Source organism: Pezoporus flaviventris, unplaced genomic scaffold, assembly GCF_033815535.1.
Source record: "Pezoporus flaviventris isolate CSIRO_AGI_PZ_B2104156 unplaced genomic scaffold, CSIRO_AGI_Pfla_v1 ptg000002l, whole genome shotgun sequence".
Taxonomy (NCBI): Eukaryota; Metazoa; Chordata; class Aves; order Psittaciformes; family Psittacidae; genus Pezoporus; species Pezoporus flaviventris.
This window is the reverse complement of record NW_026892550.1, coordinates 63,142,382-63,164,927: the sequence shown is the minus strand read 5'-3', so window position 1 is coordinate 63,164,927 and position 22,546 is coordinate 63,142,382. Positions and strand designations below refer to the sequence as shown.

At 36.4% G+C, this 22,546-nt stretch overlaps 1 protein-coding gene across 10 annotated transcripts in view; it reads right to left on the bottom strand.

Annotated features, from left to right (window-relative positions):
• INPP4B (inositol polyphosphate-4-phosphatase type II B) overlaps positions 1 to 22,546 on the bottom strand; it is a 309,539-nt gene that overhangs the window by 79,845 nt on the left and 207,148 nt on the right. For all 10 annotated transcript variants that reach the window (XM_061441944.1, XM_061441955.1, XM_061441896.1 and 7 more), the window contains 3 exons: positions 20,582 to 20,729; positions 9,999 to 10,129; positions 4,214 to 4,318 (listed from right to left, as the gene is read on the bottom strand). In XM_061441944.1, coding sequence (XP_061297928.1) covers positions 4,214 to 4,318; positions 9,999 to 10,129; positions 20,582 to 20,729 — 384 coding nt within the window. The remainder of the gene's footprint in view (positions 1 to 4,213; positions 4,319 to 9,998; positions 10,130 to 20,581; positions 20,730 to 22,546) is intronic.

Below are 22,546 nucleotides of genomic sequence, written 5' to 3'. Positions count from 1 at the left end.
TGTAAGTTTAAACACACAGGTATTTTCTATTCCATGTCAGTCGCCAACAATATCCAAAATCAAAGTTCGGTAAAAGTAAGCCTGTAATTGAACATGTTGAACAAAAAAGCACATATCAGTGGGCATGCATATATGGTCACTGGGATTAAAACCTATTTTGCATTCCCAAAATTAAGACATCTGACAAGGTAGAGGGTTAATGATAGTTTTATGGCTCATCAGCTTGTTTAATCACCACCTCTGTGAATGTTTACAGAACTAAAGAGATGGGATGGTAGCTATGTAATAGACAGAGAAATAATTTATCCAACCAAAGGCAAATATAATAAAAATCAATTGCTTTTTGCTGTATCCATACTATAGTGCTAGCAAAATATCCTAAACATATTGAGGAACCCATTTTGTAAACAGAGAAATAAAAAGAGCTCCTTGTAACTAAGGTGTCAGTCCCAGAAATACGGGCAAGCAGAAATACCCTGATTTTAACACAAGTTCACTTCTCTATTAATGTTTTATGATCTCTAAACTCGAGTGTAACAAGAACAGTTTTATCTAATTCTTACATCAGCAAACCAAACATTAGCTAAAGAAAAAAGGGAGTGTTTAATAACATCAAGCTCTAAATTTAGAATATTATTCTAACATTTAATTCTTTCTGTACCCTTTTCAATTATGGATTAACCATATGCCACAAGTAAAATTATTTTGGAGGAGAAAGGAGAAAATTCATTGAAAACAAAAGAAAACAAAACTCCAGCAGTGCAAAAGTTGGGGGTGATTAAGTAGCATATTTCATTCCACTTTTTTATTTAGCAAATAAACATACAATGTCCTGTGGCCAGAGGTTTTCTTGAAAAGACGTAAAATTACAGTTCTGGCCATGTGAAGTCATTACAAATCTAAAAATGCTTTTGAGTGAATTAACTTCAAAAAAGTAGCTACATTAAAATTCATGCTGTCATATTCTGTCACAATAACTCCCCATCTCGTTAAAATGTTTGGAGGAACCATTGTTTAGTAGAAGAAATAACAAAATATTGACACAATACAGTACCTAACAGATACTCAGAAGTTCCCATGTTCTAAATTGGAATGAACATCAGCAGTACACAGTCTAGTACTCCCACAATCATTGTTTCTACAGACCATTTTACAATCTGCTTAGATGCAGAGTGTATTTACAAGGCAAAACCTTACAGTGTAATTTACAAGTTTCTACAGTGATAGCAAATTTAATAATATCAATTTATCAATAAATTATTCACTGTACTATGATTTGCTTATATACAATCATTTATCTGTAAAGGATGCTGCTAAAATTATATGCAAGCAACAGTAGCAGAATTCTGTATGAAACAGAATCACAGATGACATTACATAAAATTATCACCCTTTCCATAAGGTATCAGATGTTCACAGTATTTTCAGTATAATCAGAGAGATATTTTCATTTAATGCTAAGCAAATGCTTACATGGCACAGGTTAGCACTGAATAAGCTGATTTAGGCACAGGCAGCATTGGGCTTATTAAGGCTTCCTGAGAAATAGGATATATTTGGAGAAGGCTGAGGTTCTCAATGACAACTTTGCCTCAGTCTTCACCGGCAAGTACTCTAGCCACACTGCCCATGTCTTGGAAGACAGATGCAGGGACTGTGAGAATGGAGACCTTAGGCCCATTGTAGGAGAGGATCAGATCTGAGATCATCTTAGGAACCTGAATGTGCACAAGTCCAAGGGATCTGATGAAATCCATCCACAAGTCCCAAAGAAGCTGGCAGATGAAGTTGCTAAGCCACTGTCCATCATATTTGAAAGATCACGGCAGTCAGGTGAATTTCCTGACCACTGGAAGAAGGGTAATATAACCCCCATTTTCAAGAACAGGAAAATGGAAGACCCGGAGAAATACAGATCAGTCAGTCTCAGTCTCATCTCTGTGCCTGACAGGATCATGGAGCACATTCTCCTGGAAATCATGCTAGGGCACATCAAAACAACAAGGTGCTTGGTGACAGCCAGCATGGCTTCACTAAGGGGAAATCCTGCCTGACCAATTTGGTGGCCTTCTACGATGGGACTACAGAACTGATGAATAGGGGCAAAGCAGTTGACATCATCCATCCAGACTTGTGCAAAGCGTTTGACACTGCACCATGCGACATCCTTGTCTCTAAACTGGAAAGACATCAATTTGATAAACCACCTGGTGGATAAAGAATTGGCTGGATGGCTGCACAGAGAGTTGCAGTCAATGGCTCCATGTCCAATGGGAGACCAGTAATAAGTGATGTCCCTCAGGGGTCAGTGTTGGGACCGATCCTGTTCAAGGACGGTGGGACTGAGTGCACCCTCAGCAAGTTTGCCGAGGACACCAAGCTGTGTGGTTCAGTTGATACGCTGGAAGGAAGGAATGCCATTCAGAGGGACCTGGTTAGATATAAGGAAGAAGTTCTTTACTGTGAGGGTGGTGAGGCACTGGAATGGGTTGCTCAAAGAAGTGATAAATGCTCCATCCCTGGCAGCGTTCAAGGCAAGGCTGGACAGAGCCTTGGGTGAGATGGTTTAGTGTGAGGCATCCCTGCCCATGACGGTGGGGTTGGAACTACATGATCTTAAGGTCCTTTCCAACCCAAACCATCCTATGATAATAAGTTTAGAAGTAACACCACCCCCAACTGAACCGTGCAACTCACATCACCTAGGCTGGTAAGTTTACCCTAGCAGTCTCTAGGAGGAAATATTTTGTGCTTTTATCACTATCTCTGGTGGCACAGTGAGGGGAAAAAAAAAAACAACAAACCAACCAACCAGAAACACCTCAGAAACCAGACAGGTAAGACTTGCTTTTTTTACACTGCACTGACATTATACACCACAATGGAAAATTAAGCCAATGGTCTAGAAGGATGTGACTCTTACTGAACACTGTGCAGTGTGTCAGTATGAATCATGACAGTATTAGTACTGCACTGCAACCACACATTATTTTGAATCATACATAAGCTACCAATACATTTCAGTGAACATATATTCTACATTTACTTATTTGTTCAAAGTTTTATAGAAACAACATGAGCACAACACACCTGGAATTAATATAAAAAAAACAAAACACAACTTAAAAGAAATATTGTTAACCACCTCTTAGTTTTTCATCTGCTACCAGTATCCAAAACTTGTGCCTTCAGAAGATGAGGCAGAGAAATCCCTTGCACAGCTTTAAATTTGGGCCTGATTCCTACTTTCCAGCACAGATCCAGGTCTTCTAGTCAATCCCAGTGGCAGTGTCTGCATGCTAGTTTAAGAATTTGAAATCTGGAGGGTGGGCAAGCTGTTGACTTCTTTGATCTCATGATTTAAGTGTGGTCTTTTATGGACAGTACATAATCAGTTGCCCTAGAAATCATTCCAAACAACACCCAAACTGGAAAGCTTGGATTTTAGAAGCAGATGTACAGGCATGAGAGAATGAAATCAAAGCCTTTGGGAAGACAGGTTCCAGACATGTATACAAAACAAAGGCAAGAAATAAACACACAAAGTTTCTAGAGCCCATTAAAGTGAAAAAAATAAACAATTTAAGCCTGTAAAGCACAGATTTTTAAATAACAAATTTGGAAGATTGATTTTGATTTTATTAGAAAAACAAAACCACCAAACCAAACCAAGCAACAATCTGGTCATGCAAGAAACCATCTGTATCAAATCTTACAATACTGCACAAATTTTACAAATGAGCTAATACTGCACAAACTTCACTAACTGGCAAAATGCATGCAACAGGAAATGAATCTCAGAATTTTCTTTATAAGTCACTGTATTTCTTGTGATATGCTTTTCTCCTCAGCATTCTCCAAACTGCACATAAATTTACTAAAAAATGAATCAATGTAATAATATTATTTTTCATGCTTTTTATCTGTAGCATCTTTTTGTCCCACCTACAAAATTTAACAAGAGTGATTAAGTGAAAAATTCAAAATTACTAAGATTCAACTCTCTAAACAGCATACCTTTCAGTTCCATTGCAGTTTTAAATCTGAAAGCATGTCCACCCAATGTTCATCCTTAAAACAGGATAAACAGATTCAGATATCTACATCTTAAAATGAGCTACAGTGAAAACCATATCACTTAGTTGAATGTTTAATTGTATTTCAAAACATACTTCGTCATACTTGGAAAATTTCTCTGCAGAATATACTTTACCTTTCAATCGAGGACTATGCACATGCATTCTTTGCAGATGAAGATTTATTGGGATGAATTCTAATGTTTTTTCTCCTTTGTTACAGCTTGGTTTGAAGGAAGAACCTGAAAAACAAAAGTTTAAAGAATCATTATCTTAAGCACCCAGCAGATGTTTTGTCTTCTTTTTAATGTGAGGACAATACTTGTATGTTAGGAGTCTTCTTTAATTTACTTTTAATGTGTAACTGTATATTAGGAGAAGAATGGTTCACTAACTGAGTCTCAGCATGTATCCGTATTGGAAGCAACAAAACAGCTTTTAATTCAGAGAACAATCTAATTTTTCAGTCTAGGTGATAGACATCTTTTCCTGCTGTTTGAAATTGCTCTGCAGTCTGCTGGAAACAATGTCACAGTTAATGTGTATTATGTTTATTCTGTGCTAAACACACAGGGATACAGAGCTGTGGAGGTACTACATTTTCACCAAGTTACATTCTTTTTTCTTCAAGCAAAAGGATTACATTGACAAGGCTATGCATTCTTCCTAAAAATTTCAAATAAAGAAATATAAACTAGCTTAAAAAAAGCTATAAATGGGTTTTCTTTCTAAAAAGCCAGAACCAGAAGCAGCGCAATGTACTGGGAAAAAAAAATAAAATCTGGTTGCATAATTCCAAAATGTAAGATTATGATTAACTCTATGATGGCATAAAGGAATATAATTAAAGCCTGACAGTATGAAAATGTAATTTACCTGGAGATATTTGATAACAGTATATGCATATATAAAATTAAAGGGTGTAAATTAGGAAAGAGTCCTATCTTCTCACTCAGGCACCCAACATTTATCTAGACAATTTTTTTCAGCACACTATCATTTCCAAAGGTCTTTGAAAAGGTTCAATCTGTTCAAGATTTTCTTAACAGGAAAATATGAAATATTTTAAATTCTTTTTGACTCCATCAATCAAGATCTGCTAGGGGTTATCCGTGGAAACTGCGACAGATTACAATAAACTAAGCATTGAGCTTCCCAATGCAAATCACATTGCCAGAGGGCACCAGTGATGCTCCAGACCAGCCAGGCTTGGTTAGGCTGCTACCTAAGCTTAGTAACTAAATAATATAACTAAGATTAAGAGCAAAAGTAGAAAGAAAAGCAACTAACAGAAGTCAAAGGTTCAGCTTTTACAGAAAATTTGCAGATGCAAGCTGAAACGAGGAACCATGGATGATGAAGAATACCAGCAGGAAACCTGCACCTGGAGAGCACAGAAAGACAAAATTATAGGAACAGTAAAGGGAACTTCAACTGTATGAGGAACAGTGTAGATGAGGAGACTGCAAATCATTAGGAAGGAAATCCAAAAGAGTGCAGATTATTTATCAGAATTCAGCTGAAATCAAGATCAAAGCTTAAGGAATGATAACTGCATCTGAGACAAGGAAACACTGGCAGACTAAGATAAGAGTAAGATGTCAGCAGATTAAAAGGGACAGGCAAAAGAAGAGTAGGAGGGAAGAGAAGAGCCTGCTTTCCCTGGAGTACACTTCTGTTCTGGGCTGGAGTTGCATACATGCAGCACTGCTGAGTCTTGTTACTCCTCTTTTCAGGGAAGAGCTGTGAAGCAGAATCCCTTCCTGTCCAGCACCAGAAACACATGGGATAATAACCACCCACTGGTATCAGTTATTCTGTTTACTCAGGTATGCGATATTAATGCAGTGGCATTAATACCTCGGTCTGTGTTTGCCAGTATCATCCATGTGATTAAACTAATTTTTAATGAAGTTTGTTAGTTTTTAAATAACCCAGCAAGTTGTATTTAATGACCGAGAAAACTACAACCCCTCTATTCAAACCGTTGTTGTTATTGTCGCAAGATTAAACTCTTCAAAGTTAGGAAATACAGGAATATGGATACAACCTTCATCTGACATCCATCTGAAGAGGAACTCCGAAATAGACTTCAATGACTTATCACATTCTAGCTTTTTTTCCAGCTCATTGAATGTCTCTGCTGCTCACTTTAGAAATAGTGATTCAATATTTTGTTTCCAACTTTTACTTAGGTATCTGGATTCAAATATACTGCTCAAGCCTCCCACAAAGACAGGATTATTCATTCCCTCAAACCTGTTTACTGCATCCCAACAGTTTCTAAGGGTTTTACAAATATTTATAGAATAATTTTAACTGGCTGAGAAAAAGGGTTATAATTTTATCCATTCTAATGGCAGACAATAAAAGTCAAATAATTTAAGAAAACAATGCATCAATATGAGATATGGAGGATGTCATTCTGCAGAGCACGCATTATAATGCAACATCACATTCCATTTTGGAAGCGCAGCTCCCACTGAGCTGAATTACATCCATGAGTACTGAGTACGTCTGCAAAACAGCTGGTGTCTATTGACAGGCTTCCAAAAAAGGACATCGCACACTAACCAGTTCTGAAGGCTGTCTTGCCTAGTGTCACATAAGGACCTTTGTGATAGAGGCAGGGATTGCCTTAAACTAGATGGACAGGATTTTCAGTTTGATGACTGAAATGGAAAGAAAAGAAAAAAAAAGAGAAAAGGTGTGTTTGGAAATCATCTCAGGTCAAACTAAAATGCACAAAAAAAAATAATTTTCAAAGTTCTACTCCCTCCCCAAACCACCAAATCTGTGTTTTAAATTAACCTAAAATTATTTGTTCTGATGTTCTCTAACCCTTTTAGATTTATGTTTCCTTGAAACAAAAATACTTGTCATTCTCTAAAATTCTCCCCCATTTTTGAGGGGAGTTGTTTGCCAAAACAACTCAAATTTGAAATAGTCATAACTTCCTTAAACCTCCATTTTCAGTAAATACGCTGTTAAATCAAAACTGCTAACAGTAATGCAGTCTCCTGATACTTTCAAGTGCAATCTCTCAAATTTAACAAGAAATAGCCTTCTCCATTAAATTCCACAAATAGCTCAACTGAATCTGAAGTAACTATCTCTCAGAAAACCCAGCATGTGATTGTATAGGAGAAATGAGGGAATATTTTGGAAAAAAAAAGAATTACTTGCAGATGCTATCTCCCCTCTCTACATCGCTTATGAGTTAACAGTCTTCCCTAGTGCTGATACAAAAGGAAGTTGGAGATATGTGCATCTAGATGACTCACATGGAATTGTTCCTTAGAAGTGGATTTATCATCTAATTTAATTGTGACATCTAATAAGCTATTGCAGGGTTGAGAGTAAATGTTGTCTTCATTAGAAGGACTAGGCTATTATTTGGCTTTAAAATGTGCAGTTAGCCCACTGATCACAATAAAATAAGTCTTTGAATGTTAAAGTAACTTTTTTTCACACAAGATGCAGAATCAGGGGTATTCCAAGTATAAACAAGTACTGTATTAGTAAGGAGGTATACCTGTGTGTTAGCCAGCAAATTAACATCTTCCCCTTATTTCTCATCTTCACTACAATTATTAGGTTGCTTTGTTTCCTGCTTTGTTTGTTTTCAGAGAGATGTTCCTACACTTTTTCGTATGGGCTGGTTCTGTTCTCCTCAGACCAGGTTCCCTGGTCTGTTGCAGTTATCTCAAACCACAGTCAAGACAGGTCATTAACATCACCAATCTTTTTAATTTCACTTGGACTTCCAGGATTTATGCTTAATAGATTACAGTGTCTATTTTCATTTTATTCTCAAAAGTTTATTTCGATCTTTTCCTGCAAGTTATAATTATTACATAGATTCTTTCATAATCTGTATTTATTGCCTTGCATATGATATTTTATGGATTGCTTTCAAAATGTTATTAGCTCAGCATTAAAAGCCACATTTACATCAGTTAAAACACGGAAACATAGGAAGTGTCATTCTGGATCAGAGTGCAGTCTGCCAAAATCAGATCTGATGATGGAAAACAATCATAAATACAAGGAATTACACTTCTGCAACCAAACTGCAAAATGTTATACAACATTTAGTGTAAGAGATGAGCTTTTTTCCCGAACAAACACACTCATTAAAGCAGGTGATGAACTGCTCCCAAAATGTTTAGTTTCATTTAGGGACTCTGTTTTGCTCATACACTGAAACAGGGTTTCTCTTTTCCTGTGACCAAGAAAGTCACTGAACTCCAGAGAGTAATCTGCAATGAGAAATACCATACTCAGTCCTGTATTAGAAGATGATTGCTAAAGGATAAAAGTACAGTTTGAATGAACATTTTGGAAGGGAAAGATTTGTGTCTCAACTACTCAGTGCAGCAAATTCATTCTAAGCACTGAATTCTTTAAAAGAAATAGTTATTCTGCTATGCATTTTAGTTGTATATTGAGCTAAAACCCGGTTAATCCATTTCTCAGTAGACACAGAAAAAGTTTTGTTTGCTATAACTAATTGAGAAATTGAAAGCTATAACTCATTAAGAAAATACTGCAAATTTTCCATAACTATATACCAGATATTTCAAAAGATTGTATAATTTGTACCTCTATTTTTACAGAGTTTCATAACCATAACGTATCCCTCCTTCAGGAATATTCTAGGTTGCAAACTTCTGTATATGTAACACAAAGTGCAGTGTTGACCTCTGACACATACTGCTGTGCCTACACACACGTAAGTGTGGGAGTAGGGCCACAGTGGGAACATCTAGCAGTGAGACTATGTAGCAAAACAGCATATGCAAGCAATAATGTCATCAAAAACACGTATTTGAGATGGTGATTGTGAGGACTGGTGTTAGAAATCTGACACCAGCAAGAAAGCAGCAACAATAACAAGGCCTTTGTAGTAAGTTAGAACAAATGTGTCCATTTCCTTCCAGAACATATCAAAAATAGTGGTGCGTGTGAGTGTGTGTGTGTAGGAGGCACACCAGGAGGAAGAGGCAAAAAGTTACGCTATATACTGACAGAAATCTTTGTTTGCTCTAAATACAGTGTTATACAGGAAATAATCACAGTAGTCTCACAAAATAGAAAAGAATTATCCTAAGTTCCTTGAACGATTACGTGAACAATCAACTTGTCTTGTTATGAATAAGAATTGCTACAGGAGGAAAAGCCTAGCTGCCTTTTCTTCACATTTGTCACTGATGCTTCTTCCACTGCCGTGCAAATGCTCTGACCACAGGACTCTGGCAGATATGAACTGAACAAGCACCCAGAGCACATCTGAATATAAGACCACAGCTTCCACATGAAGAAAGGTGAGGCAGCACATGCTGCTATTTCTGGACTGAGAGCAGACTGACCATCCCATGTTAATTCTGTGTTTTTCTGGCACAGTGTGGGCAATGACAACCACTACACCAAGGAGATGTAATGCATAGCTAGATATTACTGTTCTCCTGTAGACTGTTAAATGCGACTTCCTTAATGAAACCTCATTAGGTCTCAAGAAAAACTGACAAAACCACCTCTAATGGTGGTTTCAATTAGCAGATCAGAGCAGTCTGTCCAAGAGAACATGCAATTAAAACATGCACACGCACACTCACTCCTATTTATTTTTTTTTTTTATTTTGGCTGTTGTGTAACCAATAGATGAAGAAACAGGGCACCTGTGAGATCTCAGAATTACAAATATTTCATTTCTATGTGTTTTATTTCTGCTGAATACACCAATCGCAGAATGGTTTGGGTTGGAAGGGACCTTGAAGATCACCTAAGTTCCAACCTCCTGCCATGGGCAGGGTCACCTTCCACCTAGACCTGGTTGCTGAAAGCCCCCCCCAGCCTGGTTTAACTGCTCCAGAAGAGGAGAGGCTACTGTCATGGAATTTTGGAGCCATAGATTCATACCTGTGTGCTTCCCAAGCTCTGCAAGAGTATCCTGGTACATGCTCAGCATCTGATCACAATGAGCAATAACACTTTTTCGCATATTGTCCCAGTGAGGGGCAAGTTCTCCCAGATCTTTAAGTTCTTGATTCCTGTATCAAAAGGCAAAAAGATAAGGTTAATTAACTCATGAATTTGTTAACATTCATCTAAATTAATCTAAAACCAGTTTATTAAAAAAAAAGGACTTTCTAACAGAAATAAAATCTGTTTTCATGACACTTGTAAAATCTGCTGATTTCAGCTCATTTTTTCAGCTACACAATAAGGAAAGTCGATTCAGTCAACAGTACAGTAATTTCTGTTCAAAACTCAACTGGTACCAATGCAATAGCCTGCAAAGTGAAATATTATTTCTTCCTTGGAGGTAAGAAGGCTTCCAGGCTCCAGAGAGCTGTGCTCACAGCAATTCTTTGTGAAGAGATACTAAACACCATTGTAAAGAATTCGAAGCTTGCTTCTTTGGCAATGCTTGCAGCATAGGTATTTTGATACACTCTACTCTTTAGATACTTTCATATATACCATAAACACAGTTTTAATAGTGTTTCTTCGGAAGTCAGTTTAACCAACACACCAGCCCTGCCCACATTTTTTTAGTGCTTAAAACACACAAACTGAAAAACCCCACCAGTCCCCTTAATCTTCAGCCTTACAGCTGTGTTCATCAGGTCTGTTATGGTAACCAAACATGTCACTGAAAATCCAAAAGGAAATCCTTTAGCAAATTATCAGTTTTCCTGTACACTCTTGAGGGCTGACCTGAGTGAAATAGAGATCACTTTAATTTCCTACACAAACACGCATAGTCACAGTACACTGGGCTTTCTGTTTGTTTTCCCCACTTGCAAAGGAAGTTCATCCTATACATAACCCAGAGCCACTTTGGGGGATTTGCTGTTAAAGAAACTGATAATGAAAGATACTGACTCTTCAAACACTTGGAATTGTTCAGGAGAAAACTTGCACAACAACAACCAACTACTTTTCCACAAAGTACTGAGCAGACTGTTGCACTGCAATTCTTGGAAGTCTCAAAAAAAGATTTCCAAATTTCCTCTCACCTATAGGAAAATTACTGAGGTAAAAGAAAAAACAAGGGGAAAAGGGGCAGAAAGGTGAAAAAAATACCAGTGAGAATGTGGCAGAGGAACATGGCAGAGGAACACTACAACAGCTCTGACTCCTAGCCATAAATTATTTCTTAAAATTATTTCTTAAACAGAACACCCCACACTGATACACTGATGTTGCCTGCATCATGATTAGCTTCGAATGAGAGTGAACACCACTAGAATAAGCTATCTAGGCATAATTCTGTACCTGGTGAATAGAACAACCAAAATCAAGCAGATTGCACTGGAAGCAGTATTAAGACTGTTTGTTTATATATGTTCTTGAATGTATCAAAATGGAAACATAGATTACAATACATGAGCTCACTGGGAGTTTACTAATGACTTATAGTTACTTTTTTCCATTTCATTCAATCTGAAGAACAGAAGTAGATGAAACTTAACTTTCCTCCATCATCAGTACAAGCTGGTAAAGCTGCAGCTGAAGAATCATCAGCAGTAAGAGGACAAGCCCACCATTTTCAACCACCGTTCTCCTTGCACGTTTTTATCAGTTTAAAATGAGGCATCCCATTAAATGAAAATCTCAGGGCTTCCTCCTAAAAAACCTCCTAAGATTTGTCAGGGTATACAATTTGATTTATTTGCAGTGGCAATATTTTGGCACTTAGTATTTATTTTTGTCTTATTTAATAGTTTTAGCAACAGTATTTGGACCTGTTTGAGTTCCAAAACTTTACTGCTCCTCCCATACAGAAGTATAATATTCATAGAATCAGAAATAGTTTGGGTTGGAAAGAACCTTAAAGCTCATTTAGTTCTACCCCTCCTGCCACGGGCAGGGACACCTTCCACTAGACCAGGTTGCTCAAAGCCTCCTCCAGCCTGGCCTTGAACACTGCCAGGGACAGGGCAGCCACAGCTTCTCTGGGCAACCTGTCTCACTGCCCTCATTGTGAAGAATTTTACTACAGAGTGAGGGGTCAGCACATCAATATGCTACATGCACAGCACTCTATGCCATGGAAAACTCACTGCTGAGGCTTTGCTCCCTGCCTTTATCTAAGCCCACTCCTGGAGCTTTTGGTCCCAAGCTCAAGTCAAGCAACAGCAGAAACAGAAATCCCTTACCTCAGACTAAACTATTCAGCCTAAAACCAAAACTGGTTTAACTGGCTGATTATACATTAACTGCATTGACACCAACGGGAAGGGAAAGTTCAAATCCCACCACATTATCTTTAACATGTTTTCAAGAAATGTCAAATCCTGCTCTTATCGTTGTCTACAAGATTTCTATTTGCTTCATCTCAGAAACACAAATGCATCACTGAGGTCAAAACACAGCCACTAGTATGTCATAAAAAGACACATCTTATCCACAGTGTTTTAATAAAGTGAATGTGCAGTTTTATAGTAAATCTAGACCATATATAGCATGAAAACTCTGAACAGTACCTTTTCTAAATTTATTTTCATTTAAAAATACAGTAAAGCCAACGCATGAGATAACAGGATTATATGTCATAAATGCTAGCACTCCAAAATTAGCCTTTTTGCAAATTATGTCTCTTTTTTCCAAATACTAACATGTAAGACAGAGGATTTAGATAGTATTTGTGTCTTATGATTTCTTACTATTTGTCACTGCTTTTGTTGCTCAGTAAAAGTCTGAATTATGGCTAAAAAAAGATTTTTCCTATATCTAACCTCCATCAACAACACTCCATAGTACCAAGCTTTATCACCATTGTTTTGAAGGGCCCTTCCCAAAAGTAAACAAACAGATTGAAGAAACATAACATTTTTCAAATGTGGAAGTTTATAGTTTGCACTAATACCCACAACAACAATCTTAAAAATCTTTGTTTTAATAATATTTATACCAGAACTTATTTCATTGAATAACTTTAAAAAACACACTTTAACCAATAATTGTGTCGAACAAAAACTGCTATAAAAGAAAATTAATATTTATAATATATATTGGCTCTAGCTCTACAGAGGGGAAATCAGTTACTGATTCACCTTTTCAGTGCAGCCATGGAATTTTGAATAGCTTGTCAACAAAGCAGTAAGCTCAGCGCAAACTCAATATTGTTAAAACAGAGTGATTTATCATCATCTTCTCCCACTGCAAATCCCCTCTCGAAGCATTTTCCAGGTAACTGTACGCATCATCATGACAGATCTGGTGCTTAGCATGAACTTCAACTGTTTTTCCAGAATGAAAATACAAGTTTTGTCTACATCTTGCTGTCCAGTTCCTCAAGCTGTCTCCTGGATAGTCTTTTCTGTCAATGTACAACAAAACTCCCACACAGGAGCGTGCCTCAACTTTGTCTCTTCCCTTGATTACTTCAGTATCTTCCTTGGTGGCCTTGACATAATCTTGCCTCCTTTGTACCTAACCAGAATGAGGATGTAAATAGTCTGTCCCATCCATCCTAGTTCACTTCAAACATCAGCTAATCAGCTTATTTTTAAGCTTTTCTCAGGTACTTTTGGTTTTTCACATCCACTCTTTCCTTTAGTAGACGAATTATGCCAGCTTTTACTGAGCACTTCCCATTATGGTTAGAAACAGTTCTCCATTAAAAAAAGTCTAAACTCTACCTGTTACCCTTTCTTCAAAACTCTTCTGTGACATTATGGCAGAAAAATTCTGTAATGGATCCTGGTCTGCTGAAAGCACTATATACCACAGTGATTGTTAGTATAAAGATTAATGATCATTGATGCTATCACAGCACAATTTTGAAGAGATGAAAAAGTCTAACTTATGAGACTCCTCAGGATCCCACAGCACTATTAGAACTGTCATAAACCTTCATTCTAGACTCTTACTTAAAATCAACAACTTCTTTTACTCTGAATGTCTTACCGATTTATTCAGCTACAATTCATGGGCACTGTGCCCTGTAGGAAACTCAAGCTTTACCCCGCCTCTGCCTGCTGAGTGGAATTACAGTCACTGCACAAGCTGTTACACGGATATGCAGGGTGGTTTAAGAGGATCCGTGCATGGACTGAAACAGCTATACTCTTCTTTATGAACAACTGCACCAGGGCATCCAAAACAGCATGACTGGATACATTTCTGACAATAGCAGCAGTTAAATACTGTTGCCATTAGTCTCAAAGTAAAACTACATGCAATTTTCTTGTTCCAAGAAAATGTTCGATGAAGCCCATTATGAAATGATGGTTGAGCACCCAAGGCTCAAACTAATATTCTGCCTTTTGATTTATCAACTCATGCTTTTCCTTTTTTTTTTTTTTTTTGAGAACACCTTACGTACATGATTATAGTAAACTACTAAAAGTACCTGAAAGAGGAACAAATAATTTCTACTTAATCAGTTCGTGCTTTGTGCCATGCTCTCTAATGACCATAGTAATGGCAAAAGACTCTTTCTCATCATTTTGGGTATGAGGAGATAGAAACAGCTTAGAAGCCTAAAGGAAAAATATTCAATGCTGAAAATTTAAAATACTGAATTCTGTAAGGAGTATTTTGAACAAGTGATACGCATCATGCTCACAATTATTAGAAGAAAGTCCTAATACTGAAATTATGTTCCAAAAGAACTTGTTTTGCAAAACAACAACTAGGTTCAACAGCCCAGACACCACTGTGGAAAGCACAGTGAAAACCTGTGGTTAGCGACAGTAAACTCAAAACAAAGCAAAAAACCCAGCAGCAAGATATTAAGATGAGCATAATTCAGAAGGGGACATACCATCAATGAACCGTTTTGAATTCAATTATTCTGTTGCAGAAAAGTGAACAGCAGGAACAGCCATTTGCATCATCAAGGACATAGCACAAATCTTCCCAAATTGAAAGATGAAGTTGAAAAGATCAGTGTAATTACACAAAGAGATAATTAAGAGGACATATGACAAAAGCACATAAACCACAAATGACGCATGAAGACAAAGTAGTAGTTTTTGATTCATTCAGCTTCAAAAATCTAGTCTTGCATGTCCCAGTGAAGCAAACATGACAAGTTCAAATATAAAAAAAGAAAGTGATTTTTGCCTCCACTAAGAAAAATTAGCTTCTGAAATCCAATTTCAGAAAACGTGAGAAGCAAAGTGCTTAGCAGGATCCAAACCAAGATGAAATATATCTGCATATCATATCTGCAAAAGTTTTACAAAGTTATAAATACAACAAAGTTCTGCATCTTTAGAAAACAGGAGCTTTGGAGTAAATATACACCATAAGCTTTAGGGCATGACTCAATCACCTGTAAGTAAAGGAAGTTTAGAAGCTTTCTTTTAAGGAAAGGAACACAGGAACTATTTTTCTCTAAGAAATTTTTCTTTAAAGTGTACATGTTTATGGATAAACCTTTTTTTTAATTTATTTTGTTTCGTTTTGTTTTTTGTTTGTTTGTTTGTTTGTTTTTTTCTGTAGAACAGAAACTGACAAAATTACTCTCATTTTACTTTACCACAAGTTATTGTCCTGTGATGCACAGGCAGTTACCCATCAGAATGTTCTCCCAAGAAATACAACATTCTCCCAAGAAATGAAAGAATTGTAGCTTTTTTACTATAATGTTTCTCAAACAGATAAGTAATTACTAAGGAGAATTTAATCTCTTATGGAGAAGCTACCACAAAAAAAGTGAATAAAAGGATACTTTTGTTTCTTTCTCAATAATTTTTACATAGAACCTCTAGAAAATAATTGTTTTTTTGTTGGTTTTTTTTTTCTTTACAGATTTTCCCAAACCTTTCAGGTTCTGGTAAACCTGACCTGACAGGTAAGTAAAAACTAAAATGTAGGTTCTGCCTGTCTCCTGCGTTCAACATTTGTTTAAGAAACAAAAGAAACAAACACCAAACCCAAACCACCCCAAAAACACAAGCCACAACACACATTAAAAATATTTTAAAACCTGTTTTTTATATATATATATATATATATATATATATATGGAAAATTGACTAGGATTTTTAAAGGCTTGAGAATATTTTATACTGTTCCCGAAAGATGGAGGTTTTGCATTTCTATCACTATCCCCTTTTTATTATTCAAAAGTGTAGACAATATACAAGCTAAATTAAACTCATCTCTTCCTTCCTCCCTTAAAATTTGCCCTTCCTTGGATATTTTATTGCCTGGGTTTATCTTTGAAAGACTCGAGATCTTCAAACAGCACGGTCATTTGAGGTTAATTCTGTGATTCACATTTAATAGCAGAGGATAATCTGCATCACACTTTGCAAAGAGTCTCAAATTCAGTAATACCCTAAATGGCACCTGTGGAATTTACACTTTAATAGTATAGTATATTTTAGCTATGCTGTATAGAATTGTTTTAGGGTTCTTCAGTTGTTTTTTAAATTCTACCAATTCATCAAGAAACACTAGAATCGTCTCAAGACAATGTTGCTTCAGCTGTATGATATAAGCAAAAACATTTTATTCTCATAGTTTATATTTATAACTTCATTTCTTTCAGCTTGGAATCACATGTGACAAGATTAATCACATTATTAATTGCATTATTACTCAAGCATTTAAACAGTTTTGTGGGTTTCTTTTTTCTCCAATATATTAATCAGAGTGCTCATCCAAAATAAACAGTGAGAATCTTTATGACATGAGCAACATATTAAAACTGCACAAAGCTTTTCTAATTGCCTTAATGCCTCTAATTTATATTCTCTGCACCCCCACTGACATGAATAGCACCAACTTGGTGCTATTAGGACCACATATAAGTACTGCTAAGTGCAAAATCTCTAGTTAACAATGTAAAAATTTAAATGCTTCTTATGACATAATTTGAGTGTGTTAATTATAATCTTGAGAAAGAGATTATTTTTTTGCTTTGGCTTTTTGTCCTTCACAATGATGTGGGAGGCTCTAATAAGGCCTACAAGTTTTATCATTTACTCAGCATGGACCAGGGCATGATGTGCACAGATATAACACCCGGAAATTTTAGCAGCCACTGAGACTGCACTACAACTTTAAACACTCAATAACAAACTAAAATGCATGTAAAATGCATGCACCATCATGCACATGCATGTAGTTGAGCTACATTTTTTGGAAAAAATTGGAAAAATTACTTCTTTGAACATTTGTGCTAGGTAGTTACTTAGTTACTAGGTGAACATTTTGTGCTAGATAGTCACTTGAAAACCTTACTTGGGTTTTCAATGTCCTTAAGTAGAGAGCACAGTAACAGTGCCTGTCTAAATGCAGCTGGTTCAAACAGCTTCAAAATTCATGGTAAGTTTACTTAGAATAACTGTTTGTTTTTTTTTCTTAATGCTATTACCTCTTATTAATACAATATTTTTGCAGTGCAATTGCTCGAAAATCAGTCGCGTAAAAAATAACATGCAAAGGTCCAGAAAGAGCGATGCCTACTCCCAATACACAGCATTTTTGCCTGGGGCTCCATTGCTCTATGGAAGTTGTGCATTAAAAGATAGTACAAAAACATACATCTTTCAGACAGTCTGAACTTTGTCCCTATCCCGTAATGTTACAAGAAAGAAATCAAAAAACAGACAAACAGCACAGATTTGCACAAGAAAAGGCTATCGGAGTTGGGACAGAACAGCCACTCCTGATGCAGAAGGAAAGCTTCAGCATGCTTTGTACTCTGGAGAGAGGGTTCAAGCAAAGTTCAGCAATTTATCCTTGGAATCTGTTTATTGGTTGTGACCACAAATGCCATGGGCCAAATTCTGCTGTAAGTAAGTGGAATTTCCTTTCAGTCAAAGCTGAGTTTGGTTCCAAGAGACTCAAAAGAGTGGTGGCAAATCTGAAAGAGCCTGTACTGCAGCCTCCACTGTAAACTAATTCTGCTGTTGTGCTATCTAGTGCAACACCAATTACATCTACACCTGCAAGCTTAGATTATATGGGTCAGCCAACCTTCTGAACAATGACTGTGAACTACTAAGTCTTTCTTCTAACAATTAGGTTCAAAGAACTTCTTGGCTAATCATGCATGATAGGTGCAAAGTATCTGAACGAGATTTGTGTAAAGAAATATTAAAGACTAGGGAAAGGACTCATTGAAAAAACTTACGGAAGAAATAGAAATAATTCCTTAATAAAACCAGCAAAGCAAACTGTATGACCATTGTTAGAACAATAAAAATGACCATGTAACTCCTATTAAAAATTCTTCCAGGGAGGTTTGAAGGATAAAATCTGTAATATATGCATATCTTTAAAAATAGTATCTCATACTGGAAAGCAAAGCTAAACGTCCTTAGGAGTTCCATACTTCAGACTAGCACATCAGTAAATGAAAAAGTTTGGTTAACAGTGAATACGAGAGATAAACAATCTTAGGAGCTATGCGAAAAGGGAATTCAAATTACATTTTAAAATACAACACTGAATGGGATTAACACTTCACTTGGATATTTTTTTTATAGACAATTGCTTCATTGAAGCCAGAATAGGAATAGAATGAAATAGACTGAGGATGATAAGAAATTACCTCTGAGACAAAAAATATTTATTCTTTTATACCAACTGGGGAAAAAAGATGCAGAGAAGAATACTTCAGAAGAGAATAGCCTCAAGATGCTGCAATGTAATTTTTGCACAAGTTCAAGAACTAACATAACAATATCCTTCTAACATCTTTCTATCAGTTTAACAATGTAAGGAGTCCACAAAATTTTGCAATAATTGCACATCTTTGCATTTATTTCAATAAGCAAAGCCTGTACAAAACTGAAGCTCCAACCTGCACACTTATATGATGATAGGTAACACACACTGCCCCTATTCCCACCATCTGCTGGTATTCTACCGCAAGTTGTTGCTCCTCTTGGCTGGTCTTACCTCCTCTCTCAGATCGATACAATCACTATGCCTCTCTTTTTCTTACACCCACACTTTCTACTATGCTCAAACAGCTAGCCACGTTTTGGCAGTCAGGAAAATCAGAACAACTCAATTTTTGAGCAACTTTTACTTCAGTTTCTTCCTCAAAGCCTTTCTTTATATTGGTAAGTATTGAATAATCACTTAAAAAGCCCCAAACTATGGTGATTCTTTACTATGACTTTATCCAAGGAGGTGAATGCTATAATATGAAATAACAGCCAGTGCCTTATGCCTTTGGAGAGAATAACGCAGTAGTAGTAAAAGCGGTTAAAGCAATCCTCTAACATTTAAAAGGCATTTACCCATGGGGCAAATGAAAATCTAGGAAGCAGATGAACTGTGCAAGTCAGCATAATCTATTTTTATTGCTTACTAAAAAAGCCTTACATGTTAGTATTCTCAAACAAGATCAGGCCATAAATGCATAAACACAGTAATAAATGAATAAAAGGAAGTATTATAACAATTCATATGATTATTATAAGCCATCATCACCATGCGTAAGTATGTATCTGTTCACTGACTTTATTAAAAGCAAGATTGTGGTCTCTCACATGCTATTATATTGGCATAAAAAGATCATACGGAAGCAGCAGATGGGGTGAATAAAAAAAGAGAAAAGAACCTCCTATTGCAGGACAAACAGCCACTGTAAACAACCATGAGCAACCCCCTCTGATGGAGTTGCATGAAAAGTGCACAGGGTGGCTTTGGGAAGCAGTTAATCTCACACATGAGACCAAATGCCTACCTATTTGTGAAGCAACTTTCATGGGGAAAGAAGCAACATTTCTCCACACCACCCATTCTCATTGGAAAAAGAAAGTATGCTTTCAGGAAAGCCCTGGACTGCTTAAAACACTGCTTTTTTCCACAGTTGTATCAGCACAACTTACATGTATTCAAGGACAGGCTACCATTCTAGTTGCTGCAGTCAGAATTTGGACATACAAAGGATTTTGGGACACCTGCACTCCCTGTCCTCTTTTATCCCCAGGCCATACATACGTACTGTAATGATCCTCAGATGTCCCTCGTGGTTACAAGACCAAATGGAAACAAAGACTTCAAAAGTTCAGTTACTTTGGTATCCTTTTCTTATGCCAACTAATTTACATTAGTCAGAGAAATGCGATTTATATTTTCAGTGCTCCTTTGTTAACTACAAACATGCTATTTTCCCTTACTTGCATAATGTTTGCCTGTGACATTAGCACTTCCCAGACACAAAGCTAAACACACTACAATGTAGATCACTCCCTTGTAATGTGTAGTTTCTGTATAAATTGTTAACTTTTCAGAACATTTACACTGTTAACCAATGTTGATGCTTACACATTTAATGTCATAACTGCTCTTTAGCACAGCTCATTGCTCAGAACTTATGAAGTCACTGGAGTCCTAAAAATTCTGAACAATCTATGCTATTGTTCAGTTACTGCTGTAAATTCTTAGCAGCCAAAATGATTGCTATATTTTGCCTATTTCATACTAAAAAATTATATTTTAAGCTCATCACTTACATTATTGCAACTCAGAAAAATAAAATCTAGTATTTGCTGTTGCTACTTCTTCTTCCTTACCTTCTCATATCCTCCTTTATGTGCAGATTGATCAGCTCTTTCGGAACATGGAAAGAGAGGGTGGTCTCAGCCATCTGTTCCCGGATCCGCATCCACTTGTTGTCAGAAGTAGGGAATCTATATAACTTACAGATTGGGTTTTTTAACACTGCAGAGAGGAAAAATTATATCATTACTTTACTGTGGTTATATGACTCTCTGAAAATTTATGACAAAAATTATATTAAAAAATAATACACTATTTCCTGCTTTGCTTCCAGAGTTAATTTTAGAACCATTACAATTCTATTAAAAACATTAGATTGTTATTTAATTTATTATAGCAGCATGTGGAGGACAAAGTATTACTAGTAGAGTAGATAAATCATGTTTTCCCTGCACAGGAGGTATCCTGTGAATTTAGCATTTCAGTGTAGTGAGAATGTAAATTATGGTCTCTATTCTTACACTTTGGCTACAGTTGGAAAAAATTAAATGCAGAAACAGAAAATGAACTCACATACAGTCAATGCCATTGCTCACCATCTGCTAGAATCACTCACGTTGATAATAAATTGCATGGGACAAGTGAAGCATGCCTCAGTTTAGCTATAACTAATACATCTCCATGATATGCACACACAGAAGTCACTAATACAGATGGTGTGCATCTGCATTAAAGGAAACTTGACCATTGATGTGGTCAAAAGGATGTCATTTTATAGTCAGCCTGATCACTGACTTCATCAATAGACTGCCACTACATAAAAATAAGTATAAGAAACCTATAAATATGATAAACACACTGCTCTCAGCATCTATCTTGACATAGGAAAATCACGTTACTTGATGTCTTGGAAGGTCTTACTAAAAGACCTATCATATTTTTTATCTTAAAGCTCTCACGTGTTAGCTATGTTTCCGTTCAGATCTTACAATGATGGTCTATAATAAAGGTGAGAAATTTCTATCCTCTCCTTTCCTTCCTTTTGATTTTTTTTTTTTTTTTTTGCAGGAAGAGCAAATGAGGAAAGAGCTGAGAAAGAGAAGTTTGATCTGACAAGCTTACCTGGAGAAAAAAAGACTCTCGTTTAACACACACATCATACAACTCAGAATGACTTTGGACAGCCATCCAAATCCTCCAACAGTACCTTTCTATCAGCCTTCTGGAAAAAGCTGCCTCAGAGCAGGCTCCAATTGATCTGCCACTGAATGGTCTATAACTCCTAGGAATGCATTTTCCATGTGTGCTGCAAGGAAACTGTTACTGTCAAAATGACATCTACTAATAGAAATTTCAGCTTCAGAACTCACTTCCACCATTACTGCTTATGTAGGCTTATTTACGGGGAATGAAAAACACAGACCAAGTTTTTGAATACACACAAACTGTCTTGTCTATTTAATCAAATTGTTTTTAACAGAAGTTCCTTCAGAAAGGCTAAAACAAGATTAAATTTGAAGAGAAACTGGAAGTCTTTTTTGAGTCATTTTGCCTTTACTTAGCAGCGTTTTTACTTACAAAAACTGAATTCTGACTTACTGTTATGAAATAGGCCTAATAGATGCTTGATAGCTATGGCATAACATATGCGGAATAACAACAATTTTTCTTTACTATTAATACCCCCAAATACTTCAATGTGCAAGCATCTTAACACACATTACACAGTTCCAGAAACCTCATCACACAGACTTAACTAGTGTCTACTACAAAAAAAAAATCCCATCCAAGTCCTTTGCCTATGATCAACTTAAACCTTAGTGTCTGGACTTTATTATATTGATTATATTGATTAAAATATGCTGTAATACTTTCCTATTTTCCTCCTTTTTTGCTGAGATACTTCTAATTAACAAAATCAGATTTGTCAATATTATCGCAGCCTTTGTAAATCCACAAAGTAGATATATGGCACCTATCATCTTCCAGGATCAAGACAGGGAATGACAATCTTCAGATGTCAGGGACGGCTCAAGAAA